The sequence below is a fragment of the Meleagris gallopavo genome, chromosome 14 (assembly GCF_000146605.3).
Source record: "Meleagris gallopavo isolate NT-WF06-2002-E0010 breed Aviagen turkey brand Nicholas breeding stock chromosome 14, Turkey_5.1, whole genome shotgun sequence".
NCBI classification, from domain to species: Eukaryota; Metazoa; Chordata; class Aves; order Galliformes; family Phasianidae; genus Meleagris; species Meleagris gallopavo.
The window spans coordinates 7969454-7982756 of record NC_015024.2 but is presented as its reverse complement, the minus strand read 5'-3'; the positions used below and the strand labels follow the sequence as shown (position 1 = coordinate 7982756).

General features: G+C 36.0%; 1 protein-coding gene across 3 annotated transcripts in view; it reads left to right on the top strand.

Moving 5' to 3' along the window:
- The window catches only part of ERC2 (ELKS/RAB6-interacting/CAST family member 2), a 437668-nt gene that overhangs the window by 5567 nt on the left and 418798 nt on the right, over positions 1-13303 (top strand). For 2 of the 3 annotated variants that reach the window (XR_004161299.1, XM_031555549.1), the window contains exon 4: positions 11092-11886. Coding sequence is in view for 1 of the 3 variants with exons in the window: in XM_031555549.1 (XP_031411409.1) it covers positions 11230-11886 (657 nt within the window). In the remaining 2 variants the exon portion in view is untranslated. Of the gene's footprint in view, positions 1-51; positions 325-11091; positions 11887-13303 lie in introns of those variants that run through there. The other variant, XR_004161298.1, reaches the window with a different exon arrangement.

Below are 13303 nucleotides of genomic sequence, written 5' to 3'. Positions count from 1 at the left end.
GCCTCGCCCCTCCCTGCGTGCCTGGCGGGAACGCCCCGCTCCCAGCGCTGCTCGAGGGCGGAGGCCGGCGCGCGGCGGTCCCGGGGAGGGTCTCCTCAGCGCCCCGCGGCTGCTTCACAGGGTCACCGCGCTGCTTGCCTGCAGTCAGGCAGTCCCCAGCTCGTTGCTGCTGGGTATTTTCTTCACCTGCCCTGTGGGAGAACGAAGGTTTTGTAGCCCCCGTCCGTTTGAGCAGTGCCTGTCCTCGTTTCTTCCTTCCTTGAACGCGAAAGAGAAAAAGATGCCTTTTTAAGATCCGCTTTTGTACGCGGGGAGTGTGTGATGGTAAGTTACTCCAGTTCCCTCTTGGAATACGTGGTGGAAGGTTTCTTATAGCTTTAACTGTAACCACTCATCTCAAAACGCAAGGCTTGGCTTCGTGCTGGGGTGTGTGCGTGGGAACTCCAGATCTCAGTGCTTTGAAGGAACCTCGCCATTACTGTTCCTGTGGTGTTGTCGTGAGAGAGTAGGTGCTAAAAGTACCAGCTCCAGCAGACGGCTGGGGCACGAGATTTTGGAGGTGGTGCTGAGGTGAGAAAGGCTGTTCCTGTGCTGTGGAAAGCGTGCTTTGGCAGCCAGCCGTTATGTTCCTGTAGGTCCTGGTTTAGGTGGTGGGGCTCTCCAGCATGGTGATGTGTTTATGAATAGAAAGCATCTCCTGTCTTGAAATAAAACGCAATTCTTTGATCAGTAGGTGTTTCAGCTCTTGTACTGCTTTCCATTCTTCCCAAAAGTGAAGGAGAAGGTTGGTATGCTGAGACATCTTGTCTCTTCCATTCTTGCTGGGTGAAATTGGTTCCTTGCATTAAGAATTGTTCATTTATTTGGTCTTCCTGAGCATAGGTCTCTTTATCTTCTGGCAGTTAGTAGCCAAGTTCATTATTAATGTATCACACTCTCTCGACTCCCTTTGGAGGACATCCATCTCACCACTTTTCTCTCCTATGAGTTCCTCAGCTCCCCTAACTTGCTGGTAGTCAAATGCTGGATCAGATTCTGATGAATGATAGAATAAGATGTAATTATTCATGCTAGTAGCCTCCTATCTTTTGCATGCTCTGAGGGCTGTAGGTGGAAAGGGAAAGGAGTGGCCAATATTCTTAGTAGCAAAATATCAAATGAGCTCATTCAGCCATCTTGGAGTGAAACCTTTAGAGAGCTAGATATTTGCCAGACATGTTTTTGTAAGGGATTGCTCAGGGTGATTTTCTCGCCTTGGGAAGATGATTCTTACAGACCTTTTAGGGATGACTAACATTGAAGTGTGGGTTGTTCACCCTTAAAGAGGGCAAGGCAACCAGCCAGTGTATGACTTCCAAGGCAACATATGCTCTTCCACCTGTATCTCTTATGGTGTTTGTTACATTTTTATCCTCTATGATGCATTTATTATTTTTTTTCAGTTAAATTTAGATTGTAGGAGGCCTGGGGTATACATGGAGATGTTTGTTCAGATTCACCTCAGAAAACTGTTCTGGTACTGCAATATTTTTGTAATGCGACTGCTCTCTTATTTGTGACATTATATTTGTTTTCTACAGGTTTATGACCGTGTTAAAATAAGTTTGCCAGCTGCTGTTGTCCTTTGGTAGTCTTATGTGTACTTACCAATAATGAGGGTTTCTCAACTTATTTTGCAGTATTTGTACTATCTTATTTTCTACAAAGTCCAGGAAAAAAGGCAAGAATTAATTTAAAGCAAAATGAGATTGTATCTTCTTTTTTGAGGATAGCAGCTGACCAAAAGAGAGCTGAGAAATGGAAGAATAAGCTGTCAAATTCTCTAAATAAACTGGACATTGTTTTTTCTTCAGGGTGATACAGGAAAATCCAAATGCAGATCAGCTGAAATATCAATTTAATCTTTTCCCAAAGCACTTGTTTTTTAATTGGTTGCACTTCTTTAAATGTAATGATTTATATTAAAATTATTCTGCAATCATAATAAGTAGCAAGATAGATTTATGACCGTTTGATGCTTTCCATATGCAAGGTATGGATCCTCTCACCATCACCCCACCCCTCCTTCTTCTAGCTGAATCCATTTCCTAGGTGAATGATGTGGGCTATTTGTGGCAACCAAGAAAGCTTATAAACAAAGATATCCAGTGTTTTTGTATAGGAAAATGTGAATATCTTTCATGAATAAATGTTGGTAGTCTGATATTTAAGTTTTAATATTGCTTTCTTGGTTGTTGATTTCAGAGAAATGTTGCGATTCATTTAGTGATGGTGGTTTTGAAATACTTGGCTTTAGAATGTCTTAATAGCCAGCTTTTGTTTTGCAATAGTTTTAACAGCCTCAGCTCTTTCCAGAGAGGCTGTCAGATGCTGAGCTCTGACCCAGTGGAGAACAGTAGCAAAGATGCCCTAGCACTTCTCTGGATAAGGTTCTGTTACAGAACCTAGAATTCCTACATGATATTACAAGTGCAGGCTTTCAAGTGGGCATGTTCAGAAAGTTTAATAGCACTGTGATCTCTAATTTGTAACAATAATGAGAGGGAACTGTAGTATCAGGATTGCTATTTTTAGGCTTGCATAAGTAATGTGTCTCAGAATTTGAGGTATACTTAATACGGTCAAGCATATATTGGATATGTGAGTATGTATTACATTTTGGATATTTAGAAAAGCCTATTTTTTTCTGAAAAGTTTTAGGATCAGGTTTTTGAAAGGTGACATCAGCTTTCTAGACCACAGTAAGGGTAGCTTAAAAACTCACTTTCACAATCTGGCAGGAAATCACTAGAGAAAGCAATGTATGCAAACTCCACTAATGACTGCCTAGCTGTCTATAATGTGCTATCTTTTTCTAAGGAAGTCAAAGAAGTATAGGAAAAGTCTGTGCTGTTCCTAAATTTGGCTTAACAGATCATACATTACCCAGAACATTGGTAATATGTGGAATACTTTTCCTTCTGGTAAGTAGTTCACTTGGTTTGGATGGTGCTTTATCAGCAATACTATTCTACTGACTTTGAGAGGCTAAGAGAGCACTCTTTGGTGATTGCATTCCAATTTCTAATGGAAGCTTATTGTGTCCAGGCACAACTCCCCTATTTGGCATCTATTTGGATTGTCTAGTCACAAAAATAACAAATGAAATGGATTTGGAGACCTTAGTTCTCCAGTTCTCAGAAATGAGACTTTGACTCCTTGACTTCTTGTCAAATAGGAGTTTGATTGTGTTGGAAGTTGTTCTGCTGCTGCTTCAGTTTTCAGTATTGTTAACTAAGCACTTCTCATGGCTAGTAAAATTAATTTACAAGTAGTTTGCTGATGTGTATTTTATTATGTCTGTGATATATGCAGAGTCGCAATCCTTTATTTTTAATAAAAAGCCATAGCCTGTATTTCTGTGGTCACGTGAACTTTGATTTAAACACTTTTTTTTTAGTAATACATTCTTTTCCCCAAAATATACTTTTGTTGCAATTTCAGTTCTTACAATGCAGGTTTTTAAACAACTCGGGGTAGTAAACAAACATGACATGGTAAAGCATGACTGTTTTTATGCGTGAGATGCTGTTGCTCTCAGATGCTACTCTGGAAGGCAGAGTTTGCTTTGTGAAGCATGCTCATTTTTGGAGACTAAGTACTGGCAGTTGTTGTGTGCCTTGGCATTTACATATCTCTTTCACAGGCCTCATTTAAAATCCGCTTAGGTGATTTTGTTCCCCTTAAATTTTCTTCTTAAGAAAAGCAGTTGTGATCTGCATCTGTCATCAATGTGAGCTGTTCACAGCAGAAGCCTGGAATGACATCTCGCTTACACCTGTGAATTGGCACGATTATGCTTGACTAAGGGTTCAGTGTGAGTGCAAAGGTAGAAGATCAGGTCATGTGAAGTTGTTAGTGGCCAGAAGTGGCTGGGAAACTATTTTGAGCCTTATCTGGGAATAAAGAAAAAGAGAATTGTAGAAGTGAATTGCTTTCCAACAGTTCTGGGGCGCTGACTTTGTGCTGAATGAGTGGTAATGTAGTAAAGCACGTATCACCTGTAGAGTCTGCATTCCTTCAGAGGATTTTGATCTAATGTGCCTGTGGCACAGCCAGTTTCATTTTTTGGGTGTGATCGTAAAAAGTGTGAACCCTTCCATCCTGGTGAGGAGAAGAGAGATGTTCATTACGTTATTAAATTCTGATGGCTTTGAAGAGTGCTGGATGCACAAATCAATATTTTTTTCTTAATTTATATTAGAAGTCAGTATGCATATCACTGCTCTTGAGCCCAAGAAATGTAAAATGCGGAGTGATGAAGTTGGCATATCTCCCAGTGTTTAAAAATTGGCTATTATCTGATCTAATTTTGTAGAAAACACAGGAAGTTATGCAGTTGTCTTATTAGTTGGTCCTATGGCTAGTCTATATTTTCCTATGAAAAAGGGAGTTTCATATATATATATTAAAAAAATACAGCTTTATCCTGTAAATATGTAACATCTGTAACACCTGTAACACTGTGTTTGATAACGTTCAAGCGAGTAACCTTAGCAAATTCAATTGAAAATAATCCATTGTGTAGAAGCATCTCTGGTTATTTCTCAGAGAGGCAAGTTTGAAATCCATCTTAGAATGGAAAGAATTACTTTAATGTAAATGTCAATATTAATAAACATACCTAAAATGAAATTAGGCAAACCTACAAGTTCAGTTATAAATTCAGTCAATTTCTTTGTAAATTACTTTCAGTTCTTAGACTTTGTACCTACGACAAATTAATTGCTGCCTTTAATGTGCATTTAGTATTTGTAGTATATGTATGTTATTAGATAAACAGCCTTATGTTTCAGAGTACTGGAATGAATGTTGACAGTATAGATATTTGCTGTTGCATGAACATACTTAAGTTTTTGTCCGTATTCTACCATTGTGGCCTTAATTCCTTTCTTTTTTTTTTTTTAAATGAGTGTTTGGCATTATTAATACTTCTGATCCATCTGAACTGTTGCATACTTAATTTGAAGGGAAAAATTCAATATTGTGACTTTTTCTTCTGTCATTCCTGATTATTTGAATTGATTCAGTGTCATTAATTGTTTACAACCTTGTGAGTGTGTGTGTATACATAGCAAAGGGAAAGGAAGATACTGGGTTATATTTTATATGATTCTGTTTACAAAAACTTTCATGAGAAGTAATGTAAGCATACATATATTAAATTTTCTTTTTAAAGTATAACTTCTCTAAAGATCTTATTTGTTTCAGTTTTGAAGATTAAAGGCTGTCTTTTCATCATCTGAAAGAAGGAGCTCTTTCTGTAAGGTCTAGATAGAGCAGCACAGCAGCTCTCCATACTTGTTTCTCATTTCCAAATTTTTGGAGTAATATTTGCCTAAAGTCCTTTCTTAGATGATGGCATAACAATATAACACAAATCTGCAATAATATTCTCTTTGTAAGTAAATGTTATTTATACTCCCAATGGGCCCATTATCCTGTGTAGGCAAGTAGGGAAAAATAAAGGCAAAATATTATATGAAAAATTAAAGGTTTCTATCAAATTCACAACTTGGTGTCGTTAGCATGTCTACAATTTGAAGAACTGATTTTTGAATTATGTCATCATCTCCCTCACATTTGTTTGAAAAAGTTGGACTATAATTCTTCTGCTCACAAACAGAACAGAAGTGCGGACCAGATAGGAAGTTAGCAATGTGAAGTTGCACATGTGAAGTGACCTACTTGCTGTACTTTGGCTGCTCCAAGGCAAATGAGATTTCAGCTGAGAAAAGGAAGCTTGGCTGTTCAAAGCATATATATACGTACATTATTTCTGACTTAAGTTTTGTATATTTTTCCCATTACCCCACTATTTTCTTTTTCCTTTTTTTTTTTACACAATTAGTTTAGCTCAGATTTCTATTTTATAATTTTCCTTTTGAATCTTTGCCTGTGTCAATAATGAAATGTTGTATTGCTTTTGAAAAGTGCACTTTTTTAGTATGTTTACAGTTGTCCCTTATGTCGGTCTTGAACATACTTGTGTCCTGCTGAAGAAGCTTTAGAAACTAGGTTTTTGTTCTTAAGCACTAACAGATTGCTTAAAAGGGGAAGAAAGGTGGTGTTTCTTGCCATTCTAAATTCAGAAATAATAGAACAAGACTAATCATCTGATTTTTGTTAGAAAACTTCTAGGTTGTCTTGGCTTGTGCTTACTTTTAAGCGCAGGCTTCTCAATTGAAGTAGAAAAGTAATTCAGTCTGTAAGGAGCTCAGTGTTTCTATGAAGTGTTACATAGTCACTGGGTAAACTCTGGCAAAGCAAAATTGTGCTACTTTGTAGGAAGAGTTTTTAAGGTAATCTGAGCAATTTTATCTGCTTTTACACATTAATATTTTCTCCCAAGAAGAGTCAGTTTCAATTAAAATAATAAAAAGAAAGGCATCTAAGTTTTTTGTTTGTTTAATAGACATTAAACTACAGATCCTGTTTGACTAAGCAGGCACTTTAGGATAATCCCACGTAAAAGATGAGTTGGTAAGTGCAGTCTTGCATTGATGAATGAGGTTTGCTATGGAGGAAGAAATACAAATATGAGGCAATTGATTTACAATTGTAGGAGCATTAGGAAGGCACAATGAATGTAGGGTAGGATACAGAATATAGCACACAAGACATATGCTGACAGAAAAATTAGGAATTCTTTCTCCAAATGTCAAATACTGGCCTAGCCTTTTGAGTTACCTGTGTATCCTGAGAAAATCATCATGGTGCATGAAAGCTGAGAAGACTCCAACAGTAGAGATACTTTCAGTGTTCTGAAATATACGCATTTCTGTCCCTTATTAATTGCTATCTTTTTTTCCCAACAAATTTCTTAAGGATCTTAATGTTAAAAGCTGCAGAGATCAGACAGCTAACAAAATGTTGATGCACTATCAGAACTATGAGCTTTGATAAACTGAGGTATTTTAGATTGCATCTTTGAAATGTTATGTTTAATAATGCTTGGTTACATCACTGCTTTTAAAACAGTGGATGATGCCAAACAACTCTGCTTCTTTTGACTGACTTTTAAATCAGAATGAACTTGGATTTTTGATTGGATGATAATTTGCCGTGCCAACTGTATTACTTTCCATTGCCAAGAATTGGTTGATGCATGACCCTACAGCTTTTTATAAAAGTGCAGTGTGGTCTCTGGTAAGATCAATGAAAATTAGACCTGATAATTCTGACATGGCTTGACTAAAGAAGTCATTTTTTCTTAATCCTGTGATCTATATTCAGGTCTTTAATATTTGATACATACACAAAAGAAGTCTTAAAATTCTCACTTCACTTAAACATCACAGAGGCTCCCGGGATACTTTTTTGTTGTCACATACAGGAGTGCAGGAAAAAAATATTTTAGTGGGAGTGCTAAAGAGAAAATTTTAAGAATTCGTATTTTCGCAAGACAGAATGAGTTAAAAGTTGAAAATGCAGTTGTCAGTTGATGTAGTTTAAATAAATAATACTTTAAATAGAAGTCCTTTTCTAGTTCATATTTAACTTTAACAGTGATTTAAACCAATTTTAATGTCTGTAATGTTGTAATAGGGTAGTCAGTGCCCTGAAAAACGTACCTCTAATGGACACAAGCCTTATTTTAAAGTTGTGAAGCATCTATGAAGGAGAATTATAAAGACATTGTTGGCTCTTTGCTGAAGTATTCGTGAGAGTAATATAGTTGACAATCTGGCTAATTCAGTCAGTACTGCTTGTTCCTCAAGGTATTTAATACTGCATTTGGAGCAAATATTTCCATTGCAGGAGTTTCTGATTGCATGATGAGTGTTAATTAGTGACCCTGCACCCACAGAGTTTGATTTCTTGACAGATTTCCACATTTATCATTAGATGTATATTCAGCAGTCATTACTTTCTTCTTTATATACTGTTTCTGTAGTAAGAAGAAGAAATGAAAGCCATGCAGATATGATAAGCTATTCCTGCAAGGTGAGAAATGCCACATCTTTAATTTTGCATCACTGGATCTTAAGGGACATCACCAACTGGCAAGATCAAAACAGACTCTGTAACTAAGTTTATACACAACTGCATGTGTGCTGCTTTTGTCATCAACTGACTAACCAAGATAAAGTAGTGAAATTAGTGCTTATTGATCATTAAAAGGAACCTAAATGAAGATGGTATTACTTTTAATGTCATGTATATTTTATTTTTCAAACTTCTCAGGAATAGTAGAATAATGGGAAGAGTTATTTCCTATGATTAGAAAAGTAGAGGGAAAAATCATTTCATCAGTGTGGTAGTGATAAGTAGAGAAAAACACGTTTCCCTTTTTGATAAAAGCAATATAGGTCTTGAAAGAGCCACCGTATGAACCAGCATATTGTCCATCTTTCTCTTACTTCACTGAAATAAAACATGCAGTACTGCTCTGATTAAAGAAAGGAGGTGTACTTTTTTAAAAAAAAGACATGTAGTTTGCATCAGGTTGCTTCTTTTTTCCCCAAGCCATCACAGATGATAAAAAGCATGCGAAGGAAAAAAAAAGAAGATTATTTTGAGGATGTGTTCAGCCCCTTTTAAAAGAGTTAGCAACCAAGGTAATCTAAAAAGATCTGCCAGAAATGTCTCTGCCTTTTGATCACTACTTTAAATACATGTGTATGCCTTGGCTTTTGTGTACAGCACTGCTGTTTGTTGTGATAAGAGTTTTAATATGTATGTATATATATACACATGTTGTTTGTTTGCCAGAACATTTACATTTATGGAACAGAACTTATTCTGTGAATCTTCTATCTCCTCAAAATGTGAGGAAGTTGAATTCTAGTGGAGAATGTATCTTCTGCATCATCTCTTAGTTCTTCTATTGTGTTGTTTTCAGTTTATATTTTGGGAGCTGTATATGACTAAACAGTTTTTGGACAGTTTGGAAGCCACTGAGTATATGAAATTATCAATGTGATATTTCTGCACTGAGCTGTCACTCTACATTATTTGGGGAGGACAACTGTAAGGGAAAGGTTCTTTTAAAGCTTTCATCAGTATTATAAATATTTGAGACCTTGACTGAATGCGAGTATTGGCAAGTAGTTGTACAAAGCTATTAAGTATTTGGCTAATATCCAGACTTCCTGCTGACTTGGTGCCTCTGGCCAGAGGAGACATAGAAACTCTAAACGGGGCCTGAGCTTTCTAAGCATAAATTGTCAGGTTTTTTTTTTTTTTCCTTTTCATATTACATGATCACATTATGGCAATCACTCTGGCCCTGCTATGCCTGCCTTTGAGGACAGTATAACCAAAGATACAGTGATGCAGTGTCAGAAATTATTTCCAAGTTCAAATATTGATTTTCAATTGAGGATAAGGGAACAGGAACATTTTGCCACAGTTAAACAAAACAAATAAGAAAAATTCCAACCAACCAATACCCCAAACCTAACAAAAACAACACAACTACCGTCACCACCAACAAAAGTAAACAGAAGGAAAACAATCTTTTTGTCCTTCGTGAAAAATGATTTCCTGTTTTAATAATGAGAAGAATGATTTCTGTGCACCTAAGATCTAGTTTTAGTAGTCAATGTGCTTCATGGGCTCCTATAAAGAAGAAGGGTTGGTCTTTGTAGTTGTGAATATAGCTTTCTTGTCTAATATTTGAGATTGTTTTCACTTGATTCCATTTAGCTTTCTCACCACTGTGTAGTGCCATGGGCTTTCACAGTTTTCAAAAATTTCATGGCTTTTGATGCATCTCTTGGTAAGGAAGTGAAAATTTGCAGGAATGGCTACTGATATGTAATAGTAATTGAATCAAATAAGAAAACATTTCAGCTACTTTAGATGCATAATGATAATTAAAATGAAACAAAAATGCTTTAGACTCTGCTGAGTATGAAATGTGATGAAAGTGTGGTATATATAAAACAGTTCTTAGAGTTATATAAACCATGTGCTGTATGTTTGTGTGGGATAACCAGGGGATCAGGTGACAGCTGGGCATGCTTCTTGTTTGCTGGCATCAGTAATATCTGCAGTAGTTTTTCATGCTAAAGTTGTTCACTTGCAGGACAGATATTTTGTATTAGATATTTAGGAAATAATGTATCTATATGTAAAGAGAATGCTGTGAGGGAGTAGTTAAATATTACTGGATTTAAATGAGTCCAACCTCTTCCTCCAATTATCTGTAAAATAAATGATACTAGATCTGGTTAATGAGCACCAATTAAATTAATACAATCCATTTCATGTATAGTAATAGTATAGTGTTTAAAAACAGTAAGAATATTTGATCCACACCTATCTGTTTAAGTAAGTTATGAAGATAGTTCTGTCAAAAGTAACATGACATGCATAAGGGAAAAAAAAAAAAGAAAGAAAACTGTATCTGTCAGGCACTCCTTTTCTAAATGAAATGAAAACCTAGGTGACAGCCATGTAATCTTTTCTTGAGAAGCTGATTAGCGACAAACTCTAGCAAGCCATTACTTCATTCAATAAAGAAAGTGTTTAATACTGCATTGTAACAGTTTAGGAGAAAATATTCAAATTAGCTTGGTTTTGTTAATTTTTCTTTCTAAAATATTTTTACTGGTTGAAGCTGAGCTATTAGAATGTTGCTTTCTTCTAGAAAGCTCTTTGTGTGTATATATCTATATAACTATATAAAAGAACTTCCTTATTTTAAACAGCCTTTTGAAAATGGAATTCTTGTTTCTGGTAGTCCTTCTTGCTAACAGCAGCTATTGTATTCTCCTCTATGTAATTTCACATGGTCAGTCACTTAGGTCTACTATCATTCCACTTACCTGCTGAAATGCTTTTTTTTTGTGTCCATAGTGCAACATAAAGCTTGTTAAAATAAATCAAAATGTGAAGATATTTTTAATAAGAAAGAAATGAGCATTTTTTCCTCTAGTTTTAAAATGCTGACAGCCTAAATACAGAATGTATTATAAGTTTTATGTTCAAAGTAGTTACTTAAGTAGTTAAGATATATGCTTTATACTTTCCTAATTGTAAAATTATTTTCTAAGACAAGGGGGAAAACTTAATTATTTTGTAATATCTTTTTGTCCTTCCTAGGTATCTGAATCGGAAGAATTTTTGCCTACTGGAAGAATGCAGTGAAACTGCCAATATTTTTAGCTGGAATTATAAATTTAACATTCAACTTTAGTCTTACTAGTTTCTTACTAAACAGTACCTCAAAGTAGAAGAAAGATGTACGGAAGTGCGAGAACAATCAGCAACTTAGAAGGAAGTCCCTCCAGGTCTCCTCGTTTGCCAAGATCTCCTCGCCTGGGCCATAGGCGAACAAGTAGTGGAGGAGGAGGAGGAACAGGTAAGACGTTATCAATGGAGAACATCCAGTCCCTTAATGCAGCCTATGCAACATCTGGACCAATGTATCTGAGTGACCATGAAGGTGTAGCTTCTACTACTTTCCCAAAGGGCACAATGACTCTTGGAAGGGCTACAAATCGAGCTGTGTATGGTGGTCGAGTCACAGCTATGGGAAGCAGTCCTAATATTGCTTCAGCTGGACTGTCCCACACAGATGTCCTTTCTTACACTGATCAACATGGAGGTCTGACCACATCTTCACACCATCATCACCATCAGGTTCCTTCTATGCTGAGACAGGTTAGAGATAGTACTATGTTAGACCTGCAGGCTCAGCTTAAGGAACTACAGAGGGAGAATGATCTTCTCAGAAAAGAACTAGACATTAAAGACAGCAAGCTGGGATCCTCCATGAATAGCATCAAAACTTTCTGGAGTCCTGAATTAAAGAAAGAAAGAGTATTGAGGAAGGAAGAAGCAGCCAGAATGTCAGTTCTTAAAGAGCAAATGAGAGTTTCCCATGAAGAAAATCAGGTAAGTAGTTTTGAAAGTTTCTTTTTGTTAATTCACAGCAAATTACTTCATATTTTACTTATAATATTGGACCAAATTTGGCAATAACAAGATTTTATGTTCTATGTGGTTTTGGCTGCTAAACAGTAGAAAAGGACACTAACAGAATCTGAATGCAGCTTACAGTTTCCTTCGTGCAGCTTTTTTTTTTTTTTTTTTTTCTTCCATTATAGCCAAAGAGAATGATTAGTACACAGTACTTTGTTGTTTTTTTAAGACTTTTTTTTGGTAACAGTCTAAATACACTTTGCAACCTTTTCTGAAGAGGTGAATGAACTGTTTGTCTAAAAGCGTAAACAAACACTAAGAAGCATATTTTGTATGAACTGTATAGGGATTTAGCTTTCTATATTTTATTTTTTAAAGTTAAGGTGTAATTTTAAATTCCCAAATGAAATCTTTTATGATTCTTCATTACAGAATAAAGTTGAAGTGGTGTTTTCAGCAATGCTTCTGAGACTTAGAAAAAGTCTGTCTTGTAAATAGGTACTTCAAATACTTTTGTTTCAACACAGTAATCTTTTCCCAAAACTATGAAAATGTTAAAGCTGTATTGTCATACTTCATGAGACTATTTCACAAAGTTATATAAAGCAGTGGCATTGAGTAGATTAAAAAAAAAATTATATGTTTCTGTCTCCACATTCTTCTTGGCTGCTGGTCTTATTTAAAATTGCTCCTTTTCAGACCATCTGTTAACTTTCCCCAGACAAAAACACAATCCTGTGTTTCTATCACTTCCAGATTCCCAATCTAAACTTCTTCACTGGCAGGCAGACAGCAACAACTGGCTTTTTTCATTTACTTCTCTGAGTTTCTGATTATCATTACTTCTCATCAAACTTTTCAACTCTTAGATACATGACATGCTGTGGAACTAACAAATTTGGTCCTGAATGATAGCAATCAATCTAACTGGGTCTTGATCGGGAATTCAGTACAGTGAACAAATGTACTATCAGTCTAGACACTCTACTTATACAAGAAAATACAATTTATAGTGGATGAACCAGGATGCTGCTAGAACAAGTATTATAAACATATTTGTTCGAGGTTCTTTCAAAAGCCTTGCTGGTTAACCTTTCTAATCTTGAAAGTCGGAGTCAACTAATAGTAGAGGGAATATTCTAATGCATTGCTTTTTAGTAGCCTTTCTTAGGGAAGCATCAGCCTAATATCCTCCATTTAGAGGTAACACGATGTTTGGAATCTGTATTTAGTATTTAAAGAACTTAAGTCATCTACCAAAGTGGTTAGGCACACTTTTTGAAAGTTACTTCTTCATCTTGAAGGGAAAGAGAACTAACAGCTGTTACGAGTCCTGTTCACTTGTTTCATGGAAGAGTATTTGTTTTTTTTTTTAACCAGTTTTTTTTTT